At 49.8% G+C, this 14,515-nt stretch overlaps 1 protein-coding gene across 8 annotated transcripts in view; it reads right to left on the bottom strand.

Moving 5' to 3' along the window:
* Window positions 1–7,697: 7,697 nt before the first annotated feature.
* Window positions 7,698–14,515, bottom strand: part of ITPR1 (inositol 1,4,5-trisphosphate receptor type 1) — a 177,986-nt gene continuing 171,168 nt past the window's right edge. For all 8 annotated transcript variants that reach the window (XM_075762494.1, XM_075762499.1, XM_075762495.1 and 5 more), the window contains 2 exons: window positions 14,036–14,197; window positions 7,698–9,108 (listed from right to left, as the gene is read on the bottom strand). In XM_075762494.1, the coding sequence (XP_075618609.1) occupies window positions 9,022–9,108; window positions 14,036–14,197 (249 nt within the window). In that variant the 3' untranslated portion in view covers window positions 7,698–9,021. The remainder of the gene's footprint in view (window positions 9,109–14,035; window positions 14,198–14,515) is intronic.

Genomic DNA, 14,515 nt, shown 5'->3' with positions numbered 1-14,515 from the left:
AGGTTGGGGGTAGCGCTGTAGGTATTTTACAGGCACGTAATCTTCCCTTTTGCTTTACAATTCGGATTGCTCAGAATTAGGATGAGGATGTGGGTAAGGAGCAAGACTTCTCCCTACTGTATGCTGTCAGATTGAGTACTAGACCTACAAAAAGACTAGAGACTAGGCTCACAAAAGGTGTCAAAACCAAAAATCTGAGCATTTCAGTTCTTACCTTGTAGGCACCAACTCAAGCCCCGAGTTTGGGGTCTCAGTTCCTGGACAGGCAGTGGGTGGCAGGAGGGCCGCCCGCGCTGCCTGGCAGAGAGCTGCAGCCTCTGGTCAGCCCCGACATGCTCCAAGCTGCTTTTTGTGCCCAGGGAGGATTTTAATCTAGTTCTTCCAGGTAAAAGCTCTAACTAGCAAGATATCCCTGAGATAGGAGCTCCTTCATTCCTCCTCGTACGTGTAGTTGTTTGAACCCAGCCACACTTGACTGTCCCCTGGGTGAGAAGATGAGGTGGCGTACTGCTCTGGGGTGCAGCAGCCTCGCGGTCCGTGCCTGCTCCGGGCAACAGGTGAGTATTTTTATTCAATGTTCACTGAAAGAGCAACTGCGTGCAGGTCTGCCTACTGGAGTGCTACCAGTGCTATCATCGCTCTCTTCAATCCAATAAATGCTACCAGAGGCAGAACAGAACAGTTTCGGGAGGACACAGTGGCATCCTCTCTGCTCTGGCCGTGGAAATGGCTGTTTGGAAGGGAGGCACCATCAGAAACAAGGTTTGGGCCTGAACCTTTCACGTGTCTAGTGCCCAGCCCCGCTCCCTGCCACGCTGGGTCCCTCCGCGTTTCACGTGGGTCTGACCCCGTCCCAGCGCTGGAAACGTGCACTTGATCAGATCGCACGGGTGAGCGGTCGAGGGCTTGGATGCACACACGGTGTTAAACCTAGATTGTCCCAAGGATGGCAATAGAGAGGTATTTAGGAGCTGGGAGGGGATTATTACGGAGCTGGTTGGGGAAGACAGACTCCCAGGGTGGTAGGGCATTCCCTTAGGAAACGGACTGTCCTATTTGGGGTGGTACAAGCCAGGTCCCCCACCCCCAGGGCCATCCATCCCTCTGCACCACTGCCCCCGCCGTTGGCTCTGTGCAGAAAACCTTCACGGGGCCATGAAGAACCTTTGAGCGCCCATGATGGCACTGGTATCAAAGGCACTGCGAGGAACCTGCATTTCCATCTCTCTTCTCAACATTTACATTGAGCAGGCTTTGGAAGCCAGCATGTCCTTCTATTCCTCCCACTTCCTAATTTTAGGAAAAAAAAAAAAGAGCCAGCTCCCATTGCCAACCACGAGCACATACCTTCAGGAGAAAGGCTCCTTGACGTAGCAGAGCGGGATGTCTGGCAGCACGTTCAGGATGAGCATTTCCCTGCGGACAACTCATCCCGCGTGTCTAGCCCTGCCTGTTTGAGGTTTTCCATAGCTCTAGTCCTGGCTTCCTCCAGACACAGAGCAGCCCTAGGTTTGGGGGTGTCTTCAGGGTGAGTCTGGATTTCCAAGGATCTGCATTTTGGGCTTAGATAGAGTAATCCTCTTGCCAGCTCTAGATCCAAGCGGACACAATCCAGATTGCTCTCTGCAAAAAAAATCTCCTAGCCATCGAGGTGGCCTTTCATACTTGAACGAGATTCAATGCTGCAAAAATTCAAACTAAAGGCAAGAAACCAGTAAAGGCGGTTGGTCATTGGGACACATTGCAAAGGTCTGCACCAAATTTACCCTCATGGGGAGATGTTCTTCTTGAAAATGCGGGGCAGTTTACCCACCAGTTACTGGGCTGGGCACGGGAACCACTGGGAGATACCCTGTGATTTGGATCCTGCAGGTAGTTGCGCTACTTGATTATAATGGTTCTTTGGTTTATGAATAATGAATCATCCTGTGATTAAATTGATGTGAAAACTCCCATGGCGTGTAAATAGAGGCAAACTGCAATTTTTAACTACTTTCAGGTATGCTAACACTGAGGGGATATAATTTTCTTTCTATAATTTAATTGTACGTGATGTTTGCTCCCATCATTCATAAGAAGTTTCTTACAGACTTAACAGATTGTGTTTCCATCTCTGCTGCGTAAAAACAGTATTATGGACACAAGCAAAATGGAAATCATAACATAGCATCTCCACTATTTTAAGAGTCGTATTGAAACACATGGAACAGATACGGAATTCCACTCTTCGCTGCCTTCAGATTTGGTGCTCTGTGTATTTACTTAGCGCTAGAAAAGGAAAGTGAAAACAAACTCGTTGCCTCAATAAGCCCCAGCAACAGGCTTCGCTTCTGCCCTTTCCCTTAGGAGCGGGTACCATTTCCAGGCACTGGAAGGGCTCTGGGCACGCGAGAGCTGCAAAGTCATTCCTGAAATCAGACAACAGAGAGAAAGGGGGGAAAAAAAAAAGGACTGAGTGCCAGGGTGAGAACAGCTAGCTGGGGAGGACTAATGGGTGAGAAAGCCGAGAGATGGACCTGAGGGATGGCAGCTCTTCTGGATGGAACGGCTGCCTTGAAACGGGTCTGGCTGTTCCCTGGTGCTCCTGGGGAAGCACCTGCCCTCAGGCAATTTATCCAGCTGTCGGCTTGTTTTCACACAGACCATAAATGCATCCTGGGATTGTGACTTTGGCTGGGCACAGGGTGGTTTTCCCATCTCGTGATTATTTTTGACATTTCAGACCTTTTTCCCGTGTTGCACTGGGACAAACCGCTTCCATTTTTCCCGCGGAGCGTGGGAAAAAGAGGCTCCAGCTGCCAGCGGAGCCGAGCTGCAGCAACAGCTTCACGCAGCTGGGGACCGTGCAGCACGCTCCCTCGCTGCGGCCTCATCACATTCAACAAAAACGCTGTAGGTTTTGTGCATTTTCCTACCAGCACTTAAGGTCTAAATCAAGTAGCATTTTCTGTTTTCTCTCTGCAAACTTTTCTAGGTGCCGTTCTGATTGCAGCCGTATTCAAACTTCCCTAGAGTTGCTTTGATTTGGTCAAGAGTTGTTCTCATCTTTTTTTTTTTTTCCCCCCCCCTTCCAGCCTTACATAATTTCATTTCCAAGTGTCCCACTCACGCACGTAACTGCAGCAGAGGAGCATCGCAAAAAACTCGTGAGAGCATGCCGAAAGTAGGCTAGCTGGTCTAATACAACTATTCAGCGTGGCATCTCCCGTGTGCATAGCAGAGCTGGATTTCTATATGACTAAGCACATTGGCAGCGGTGTTTGATTGCATCTTTAGAGTGCTGCTCCATATTTGTCTTTCCTTCCTCAGTTTGTCTCGGCTTTTAAAAAAAAAAAAAAAAGAAGAAAAAGTGGGTTCATACGCTACGTGCTGACAAGACTTAACTATTATGGATGGCAGGAGGGGTACGAGGCTCACAAGGCAGCTGAGTGCTGGAAAGATATTTGTCACTGCAGATTTTGCTTGTCATATGCAGAGATGACATGCAGATCTCCCCTCTGACAGATTGATAGTCATTCCGAGATGCATACACCCACAAAAACCACAGACATGCTGCTTTACTCAAATCTTTACTTTAACCACTACTTTGTGATGCAAAACTGGTGGAGTTTTTGGTACTTTTTGTTAAAAATGAAATATTTATAGGGGTTTTCCAGCATCCTTGCTAGTTGCTAAAAAAAAATCAACATTAGCCTACTGGATGGGACAACTCAGTTTACTTGTGGGTGGTTTTGACATTCATCTCATTAACATGTTTAGTCTGAAAAAAAGGTTGGAAAGGTAGTAAATAAAAAATTGGACACAGAAGTACTGCATCTCTCCCAAAGTTATTCCTTATGTCTCAGTTAAAATGCCAGTTTCACATAGGTGGAGTATTTTTACTGGTTTTACTCCGAATATCAACATCTCGTACAGACCAAGTTCAAAGATTGGCGACGTGGGTCTGTCTGTCTGTAAAAGTCAGCGCACCACGTTAAATGTACGGGTCACGCTCTTTTCCGTTTAGTGCCAGGAAATTCACCGTTCGGGACAACTGTCCTTGCAGACAGGCTGCCCACCAGGGAAGATAAAAACCATCGTGGTACGTGAGAACCTGGGCACATCGGCTCAAAGCCAGGTAGTCTCAAATTCAAAGAGTCACCCAGATCAGTCATCGGAAGGCTTACGGCCCCTTCGCGTCCCATGCTGCAGCAGCTGCTTGATGCAATACTTATTCTGGAGGTTTTGGCGTGGGTACACTTCACGGGCATCGCTGTAACACCTCGCTTTGGGCGATCGGCTAGCTGCCCGGAAAGATGGCAACTGGGTCTGCGGGAGTACAAAGAACACACACGGCAACGTCTTCAGATGCTTATGTTGGAAACGTAAAAGAGAAAGTACTCCAAATAAGTTTCTCTTGTTCAGAAATACAATGGGCAATTTCAAAAACCCTATTAAGTATGTGTGTAGGAGCATTTCCCATCCTGGGAGACAAGTTGAATTGTTATTTGGAGCTATATTATGACTTTCCCGACACGGTATCAATCAAGACCCCATTATGTAACGAGGTATCCATCACACGCGCCCCATCGCGAGTCCCTGCCGCGAGCACAGAGACTGTAATCCCGGTTCCTTTGTCCTGCCCTCTGCCAATTTGCTGCAAAATTGAGGACGAGGCTCAAATTTGCCATTGTGGCGGTCTCGGGGCCGCGGCTGTGCTTTCGGAGCAGTTATTTGCATTGCCTTGATTAGCATGTCACCTGCTTCATTACCAAAGAAAATTCTCATTCCCCAGACTCAGCCATTCATGCAAATTGAAGAATACATGGAGATCCTTCCCCTCTAGGACTTTCCATTATTAGCAAAATTGGTAGATTCTTATTGTTCCTTCCTCTTCAGAAGGTCACTTTCATTTTCACCTCCAAAGGAAAGTTCTTATTTGAAAGACAAAATAATCGTCTTCCCAAATTTTAACATACAGCAGTCCTGCTTAAAGAAATCTGATTCCAAGCGAAGGAACCTCAGGTGCCTGCAGGGCAGGTGGATACCCCCCCGTTTCAATGTCAGCCTCACGCTAACTGCCATCTCTGAGTGCCACCAAATTTTTCTGGAGGTCAGGAAAGCCAGAAAACTCCCCACCACGTAGGACCTAAACCTCCCGGGCTCAGCTGAGCAGTTCCTTCTCCTTACGTCCTCAGCGAACATCGCCTTCTGATAGCTCATGGGACATCTTCCTTCCTCCCTTCCTCCATCCCTGCTTTCCAGGCTAGGCAATCCCCCTTCCTCACAAGCCACCTTTTCCCAAATCCAGAGATCCTTCTTGCTTTCTTCCTCTCACACGGCCACACCACTTGTGCTGAAGGTGGGACCACACCAGATGGGCTTTAGGGGCACCGGCCGGAGCAGAGCGGGCTCTTTCCGTACGTGTTCGCACCCTGCCCCGTACCCAGGAGCGAGCTACCTCCTTCCACAGCAGCACCCTGCTCTGTGGTGGCCGCCGTCGCCCCTGGACCTCCTCCGGAGGGGTTCTGCCTAACCAGCTCCGGGGCGGCCGTGCCCCCCCTTGCTCTCCACCCAACGCTGGGTCGGTGGTGCTGGGGCAGGGAGGAGCCGGTTCCTCCTGGTCTCTGCCCCACGTGGGCTCTGCAGCGAGAGGAAAGTCCTCTCCTTCGCCCCGTCTGTGGTCTGCAAGTGCTAGTTTTGTTCCTTGAAGTTATCTTTTGATATTCGTAGCTATTCCACCCAATTAACAGCGCACACCAATCTCAGCGCTTCTGAAGGATTCCTCGCGTTCAGTTAATTTCTGATGTCCCTGAGAAATACTACTGCAACGCCTCTGCAGAGGTGGACGGTGAGAGCTGCGTGCCTTATCTTACAGCATCTCCAGAGATGAGGCTCAGCCTCCCAGGTCCTGGCTTAAAGAAACGAAAAGTATCATTACAGATTCTTATCTCAGGTTTTGGAGGGGTTTTTTTCTGCTTTAGAGTCTACAAATTGTTCATAAAACTTTTTGTGATTGCAAGAGATATTCAGCTTTTGTGGAAAAAAAAAAAAAACAAAAAAAAAACCACCTGAAATGTGGTATTCAAAGAGATGCCTCACGCAGCTTTTCCTTGAGGTCAATGACAAGTTGCCACGAGGCGCCAGATCTCAGTCTGGAAAGGGAAACCCCTCACACAGGCGTTAGTAACCTCAGAGGCTGGAGGGTCAAAGGCACCGTTGACCAGAACGGGGTTTTCTCCATTCCTCGCCCCCTCTGCCATGGCGGGCAGAGGAGGTCAGCACATCCAGAATGAACCACGCCAGAAAAAAAAATCCCTAAAAAGTCTTGAAAACAGAGTGGTGCAAGAAGAAAAAAAAAAAAAAAAAGTAAAATGTGATGGTTATGCATGAGATTTCATTGCAATAATGAATCTGCAGAAATGAAGGACCTGTTTGGTGTTAGAGGGGGAGGAAGATGGCAGCAGGCTTCCTCTGCTGACCTGGAGCCGATACAGCCTTGGGCCGGGGCAGAAGCGTGACCGTGCAAACCCTCCGTGTCGCCACGCGACACGTTCCCCCCAAGCCCACCCACCTGCCCCACGCCGCCGTTCGTCGCTGCAGCCGGGGCCGGGGGTGTGCTTCGCTTCAGTCGCCGTGCTGCAGCTGCGTCAGAGGGAGGAAAAAAAACCTACCGCTTTTTGCATCTCCCCACATCTCCTGGGAAAGGACAACCACACGTGAGAACACCAGGTTTTACACAGCTGATTTGCACACGGATCACCGCGCAGACCGGGGCTTGTGCTTTTGCTGAAGCGCCCAGTATTTTTGCCTTTTTAAGGCAAAGATGAAGCAATGTTGCGCATTGGTACGGATGCTCCTGCTCCCTCTCACCTGACTGGCGCAGACTCCGGGAAGCCTGACAAATTTGTGTGTGTCTGCTTATCCCTGGATGGCACGAAGGGAAGGAGTGAGTCAGATACACGTCTGCCGCTCAGAGAAAATGAAATCCTGCTCCTTCGTTGCACAACCCCGACGGCAGTCGCATCCGTCACGCTCCCGCTGCACACACCTTGCAAGGAGCCAGCGGCTGCAGAGGGGAGGAAAACAGATCTACCAGGATGCGTATGGAAATGACGTGTGATTAAGAAGTCACAATCTCACCAGTAAATCTCTGGCCCGGAGAGCGCTGGTCAGGCTGCCCTGCCTCCCTCCCTCCCCTGAGATGCGCTCGCTTTGGCCTTTCGTGCTGACGGGTGGCAGGGAGACGCACCCTTTGCAGACAGTTGTGTGCGCTTACCCGATTAAAGATGATTAATTGCACCAGGTAGTTCCTGCGACATCTTAATCAAATACTCATAATCAGCAATGCTCCTGCACACACACTACTTGGACCTGGGGCAGGTTTTTTTTGTTTGGGTTTTTTCAATTTTAAAAACTCTGGCACACACCAGTCTGAGGACGACAAGCCTAAAATATCAGTGGTGAGAGTCTGAAGTATCGAAAACTGGAGTGATGGTGGGTGAGGTTCCTGGGGCAGCAGTGCCTCTCGCTGCCGGTGGCGGAGGGACTGGCTCTGGTGTCAAAAGCCCAGCCTTTGAGCTGGGAAGAGCCCCGTCCTTACCTGCAAGGGCCCTGTGACTCGGCTTTCCAGGGCACGTGGGCAAGCGCGACAGCAAACACAACCACACAGCAGCTTGGAGAGGGGAGACAAACCACCAGCAGCCTCTGACCATAGAGTATTTTGCATCATTTATTTAAATACCTATATTTATGCATTTACAAATTTTTATAGCTCTGTTTGTAGCTTTTTTTTTTTTGCCTTTTTTTTTTTTTTGTAGACAGTATTGCAGAGAAGTTAGCTTTTTGTAAAATGAGGTCCATGTATAAAACTATGCAATGGATTGGAAGGGGGAAAAAAAAAAGTTTCCTTTCATAGTCTCTAGAATTAGAAACCAAAGAAAGCGACGGAATGGAGGGGGAGAGGCAGAGGAAGAGGAAGGGATGGGACAGACCAACCTCAAACCAGTGGCTCTCTCACAAGCATTACGTACGTCAGTGCTCAGCTACAGTCCTAACGGGATAGGTCACGTTTCAGTCGGTGCAATGCCTGTTTGCTAAAGCTTTAGCAGGCACGTAGGTCTCGAACGAAAAAATGAAAAGGAAATGATCCTACACACTGAGAATGCAAAGCCTGGACAGCCTCGTGATAGGTTTTAGGTGTCGCGGCACAAAATGCCCGTAGGAGACCGCACCGACTCACCGGTAGTGCATCCTCATCCCAAACTTCATTTTGCATAAAAAGTTCCCTTTAAGAAATCTTAGCATTTAAAAAACCCGGTATCTGAGCTCTTCTAGCCTCAGTACTTTGAAGAAGTCACTTGAAAAATACCTCCTGCTTTCCTCACTTGGAAGCTTCGAAGTAATCTTTTGCTTTCATTGATACCAATTTAACAGCTCAAGGATTCCCAGTGTTATCTCTGGGAGGAAGAGGCAACAGATATGGCATTGCGAGATATTTACACACATGGTACAAAAATGTCCAAGGGTATGAAAAATCACCAGTAACACAATTTTGCAGCAGCCTCATTTACACCTGTAATTTTATACCATTTATTACATTGTACTAACACACCAGATTCAAAGATGTGCACTCCCTTTAGGACATTCAGGAGTTACAAATATATTGTGATTGCATAATTCATATTGCACGATTGTATAAAAACATAAATACTAGCTATTCCTTTTTTTTTTTTTTAAATACAAAATACATGTCACATATAGTCAAATATTCTTTTCAAGTGCAATTCAGGTGCTCTCTTTAGTCCTTCCGAGAAAAAAGGCAATTCTGATAGTTTTGGCACAAAGTTTAACCTCCGTCCCGTGCCAACAGTTCTAATCCGTACGCCCAAAACTTTATATAGTAGCAGTCATATACATATAGTATAAAACCAGGTTATTTACAGACTGAACCGAACGTACACGGAAGCAGCCTCAGGTGGGCTCCGAGCTCTGGGTTAGCATCACGCGTGCTGTTGCGAGAGGGTAGGCGACCCTTCTGACTTATGCCGGTTGCTGCGGGTTCACATTCATGGGCGGAGGGTGTCCTAGGAGACCAATGCGCTGTTTCTGCTTCCTCTGCTCTGTCATCTGGAAAATTAAAAAGTTTGCTCATTAGGCCTAGACGCTTCCTGTGCGTCAGCTCGCCGAAGGACCCGGCGCTGCCTTTTGTGGTTAGCGTTTACTCTGAAACCCACTTTCTACACATAACGCTCCTCCGTCCGCTGTGCCAAGCGCTAATAGATGAAACAGGCAACTGCAGCCCCGGCTCGTGCGCTCGTCGGGGACGTCCACGGCCTCGCTCGTGTGGCCGACTACCGTTTTGCAAGAAAAGAGCTCGGGAGAGCCAGGCGGCCAGCACGAATTAGTGCGGAGAGCAGCTCGCAGAAACCTCCCCAAAGTTAGAAATTCTTTGTAACCGGTCCAAAGTACGAGGCAGACGAGACGCAGAGGGCGGAAAAAAGGGGCGAGCCCTCAAGCCAGGCTGGGAATACCCTCGTCTTTGCTGGAACAGACTCGAGTGCTCCCGCTCTCATCAGGAGCGAGACAACATCCCTCCTCCATCTGCCAAAAGCCAAGACGCAAGGCAGGGACGGGAGGTTAACCACCTCACTGCCAGACGGCCACGGCTTTGGCAGTACTTCCCATCAGAAAAAATGACGTTTCTCCTGGTTAGTGCAATCATAACCTGAAAACGGATCATCACTTTTTATTACTGAAACTGAAAAACTGCCACAATCCAATTCTCCACACTCTTTTTTTTTGCAAACCTTGGGAGGTTTCTGACAACTTGCATAAGCCGACACGCCACGTAAGGAACAACTCCGGCGTGGGCAGAGCCTGCAGCAGCCAACAGCTGGATGGCTGCACGCACTCTCCGCCACTCCCTCTGCGACCGCATCTCGGCTTCGGAGGAGCCGACGCGTGGGATGGCGTGCGGCAGCCGTGCCGAGCAGGATGCCAGCACAGCATCTCGCCCCTGGACCACCGAGGCGAGGGGAGCCCAACGCTGCTCCTCGGGCACCCCCGAGAGCCTCTGCACCCTCAAAGAAAAGTGCAAACGCACAACCGCGCCATCGCACGCGATCCGTGGCAGCACCAACGGGGTGCGCGGGGCAGGGCGGCTGGCTCACCAGGGCTTTGCACGACCCCGGCAGCACGCCCGCGCACCAGAAAACCTGGCTGACTTGCCTGATAAACTAATTTTTCATTCAAGCATAAGATACAATTTAGAGTATGAGAATTTTATGAGAATTAACTACGTTCCCTGCAATGCTTTTCCTATAACATCTACATCCACAACCCAATTTTTTTCAGTTTTTGGATATTTAATGACAAGTGTCAGCCAATATAATTGCTCATAGAAGTAACTCCAGGAAAAGGTGGATAGCACGCTCATGCATTCGGTTCATTTGTAACACGCACTTGAACGTATTTGTTTAAAAACTCCAGTTTTATCAACGGTGACGAGCCTTCCCGTCTCTGGTGCGGGGTACCCCGGCGTGCTGGAGCCGCTGGCCGCTCTGGAGTTCGTTGTGGGAGGAGGAGCTGGCCGAAACGGGCAGATCCGGGCACCGCCAAAAGGCTCCTCCGTGTGCCACGGACCGTACAGCGCCACGCACACCAGCGCTCACTCAGGCTAACCCTGGATAATTATACTCAGCTAACCACCGGGGAAAGGACTGAAATACGGTAATTCCTCTTGAAACCATGATTAACCTCGGCTGCAGCCCAGTGCCTTGCTCATCGCCTGGCCCAAGGGAGGCAGAGCTGTTATTTTCCCTTTGCAGGGAGATGACCGCAGCCGCCCGAGGACAGGTCCCATCTCCCAGTCCTCCGTACCGCACGGCTGGGGGTCTGTTTTCACACAAGGCAAACGGGAGCAGGAGGAGGGGGGTCTCCCCATCGCTCTGCGCTCTCAGACTCACGCACGAGCTACTCCCTGCTCAGCCGGCTGGGGCTTTTTTTTAACTGTTTCTAAGATAACCCACAAGTTGGAAACACAAAGAGGCAAGGAGGACTTCATTTTAAAGTTTACGCTAATTAGCTTCACTGAGCGAACAAAGAGCCACGATTTCACACAGCCGATAAACTGATTCAGAGAACACATGAAATAAAAGTGGAAAGAAGAACAAACAATGAAAAGGAACTGTAATAGATACTTTTCACGCTGTGCAGAAAAAGGGATGGCGCAGCCTGACGCAGGTGTACGTCGACGACCTGCCTTTTAAAGAAAGGGAAGAATAAAGCAACCGAACGTAAAGCAGAGAGAGAAATGCGATTGCAATGTCGACGCAGAAGGTTACTAATCCTGCAAGACGTGTAATGCTTGTCCACAGGGCACAGGGCTGCGAGATGGAGCAACTTTAATCTCTATCGCATTTACCTGGAGAGTGAATCTCTTGCAAAAGCTTTACGGCTGCAGCGACTGTACGCCTGGGCCTAAGAGGCAATAAAAGCTACGCACAACGTATTGCAGGGGAGCTGTCAGCTACTGAGCAACGCTGACAGGAGTAAAAAACGAAACCAAGGGGCCTGAAGTTCATCTGAGTCAAGCTGGACTCTCCCATAATGGTATATAACTGCACAGACGCACGCTGCCCTGTTCCAAAGGTTCCGTGTGATTTGGAGCTCACCCCGGGAGCGGGGCGTGTGGAGGTGCACGAGCAGGACGCCGACCGTACACGCGCACAGGGACGCGGCAGCGTCTGCCCGCCGTGCTGCTTGCCAGCCCGCTCGGGGGAAGCCAACCGGAGCGGCAGCTCCAGCAACGCGTCACCTCTGCGACGACGGGGGTCAGGGGGCTCGGCCGGCGCGAGGGGACCGTCCCGAGGGAGAAGCCAACGTCTGGAGGTGCCTCACGCTCCCTGACATCGGAGGACGGCGCTGGAAAGGAGTTCTGGATGATGACATCTCATCCCCTGCTGTTGCAGACAATTATGTTGTAATCTTTTTGCACAGAATTAAAGTGATCGAGATTTTAATGGCTCTTGGTACACTTCTTTGTGAAAGCGGGCATGCCGGATTTCAGTTTCTAACAATTGCAGTCTCCAGAAACCTAACGAGCTTGAAAAGCAAATGAATGAGAGGCTTTCCCTTTATTTAATTACAAGAAAATAAATACAAATCAAAGTTCCCTGAGTTAGTTCCTTTTCCCGGAGACAGTTCCTGATCAGGAGGAGGGATATACCGGTTTTGTCACATAATTGGAGCATCCTGCAACTTAAGCAGGGCTTCTCAATAACAGTACTTAGGGGAATTCCTAAAAGCTATCACAACATTAATGAAGCTGGTTTCCTCTTTTGCTTTTACAGTCAAATAGCTCTCTAAAAGCTAAATCCTTCATTCTTATTTTCACAAAGAGCGAGAAGGGGTTTTAGTGCTTGGTCAGCCAAGAGCTACAAGCTTCAGAAAGAAATGCATTCTGATCCCGAGCTGGCTGCGGCCGATGGAAAGACTCCTGGTGACTGCAGACCACTTTGAGTCAGACCCTTCAACAAGAAGACACGAGACACATGTTTCAAGATAATTGTTTCCAGGCAAAATAGCAAAACCACTACCCGGCAAGTATTAAAGCACGGACAAAAGAGCAACTGCCTCTGTCCTCCATCCTCAAAACCAACTAGAACAAGGGCGTCCACGGCACAGTGTCTGGAAACTAATTACAGCCAGGAGCAGCAAGGTTTCCTGCTCCCAACCCTACACGTTAATCCCTTCCTCATGCTCCGCGGGGTGTCGCATAAAAGGGCGCATCTCCATCAGCAACGCAGAGCGTGATCGGAAGGCAGGGAGCCAGGCTCTCTGTCAATACTGCCTTCCAGAGACTCACGTCTCCAGGAAGATAACTGGCTTACAGAGAACCTGGGCCAACCCAGAGCAGAGACGGAGAGCAGGAATCCCATCAGGGCGGCAGAGAGTTGTGCCAGCTGCGGCACAGCAGGCAGATCGCATCTGAAAAGAGAACGAACCGAATCTCTCGGCCATTTCTGCCTTGTGTGATTCCGTCGACCGCCCCGGGATACCGTCATGTGCAAGTCAGCAATTAATATTATCCAGTGCCGCTATCTATATAAACTTAACTAATTGAACCATCTGGCTCAGGTTATTAATCCATAAAGATAAGCAGCTAGTCGCTTCGCTGCCACAAACAGCTCGCACCAGGGCGGGAAGCGGCATTTTCCCTTTCACTTCCAGTTAGCCTGTAATCCGTACGGACAACATGAAATAAAGGCCGGCTGCCTCCGTGGCTCTCACAAAGCCACCGCTGGGTTGGGGTTGGGAACAATCCCCACCATCCCCTCAAGCCCCAGCCAAGCCCAAAGTTAACAGAAGTCCTTGACCTCTGCCTGCAGAAAGAACTGCTGCACTGAAAAAATACTCAGAGGTCTACGCAGCATTCACATGTTTAACAGCAGCAATACGTGCCACAGCGCAAAATATTTCTGTGGGTATGTCCGTCTACGCTGCAGTCTAAGACGTGACAGTAGCCAAATTATATCTGCATTTGCAGCGCAGCGACAGCACGGAGATGACCAGCGCAAGCTAACCACTCACGTCTTCCTCTAGTTTCTCAGCGGGTTTTGAGGTCCGTGCAGCAACACGGCACTTCCATCAATATCACACCCTCTGACTTAGAGGATCGTGCTAAGGTGTTAGGGTTAAAACCTGTGACTACAACACCACAAACACACAGGCTCCCTGCACCAGCGATGACTGATTTAAGTTAACTTCAGCTTTGATTTTTTAAAAGCAAGTTTTCCCTTTCTGGACGTGGCCGTTTCGGACTACGCCGGTTCGGTTAGCACCGCCAGGCAGGTCAGAGCTGGGGCACGGCCCCTTGGAAGGACCTTTTGCTTGTTCGCTTCTTTCCTAAACGCGAGTTACTTGAGAAGAGTTCTTCCCGGGGTTCGCAGGAGCCACGGAGCTGTAAAACATCACTTTGTACAACCGGCGCGCGGGACCTTTGCCCGGCCCGCACCAGCGCGTGGCTGCACGCTGGCAGCCAGCTCTCCCTTACCTGATCTTTGAGCTCTGACAGCTGGCCAGAGAGGTTGGTGACAAGCTTCATGGTGGACTCCAACTTCTCCTGCAAGTTCCTCAGCTCGTTCTGCTCTCCTTCCGAGTCGCTGCTCACAAGCGACATGGCCCGCATCCGGGGGAACCAGTCCAGGTTTCTCTCCTGAGAATTACACACGAGTTCACAATTAGCGTTTGCCAAATGAAAACCTGCGCCCGAGCGGCTGAGCGCAGGCAGATCTTTAACGCCACGCGGGGACATTCCTCAGATGCACAAGCTCTGAAGTTATTTTCATTTGCGTCTTACTGGAAAGTTTGCAGAATTGCCTGCTAGAGGCCATGAGGCACTTCGGACGTAACTACCGAAAATTAAGGCTGCTTATCGTTGCCTTTTCTTTTCCAGCAACTCACTCTCCCCAGCCATTTCCTTCTCAGATACATTTCAATTTCAGGGCAATACCTGAACACTGGACAATAAACC

Source organism: Balearica regulorum, chromosome 10, assembly GCF_011004875.1.
Source record: "Balearica regulorum gibbericeps isolate bBalReg1 chromosome 10, bBalReg1.pri, whole genome shotgun sequence".
NCBI lineage: Eukaryota > Metazoa > Chordata > Aves > Gruiformes > Gruidae > Balearica > Balearica regulorum.
This window is presented reverse-complemented; position numbering and strand designations above follow the sequence as displayed.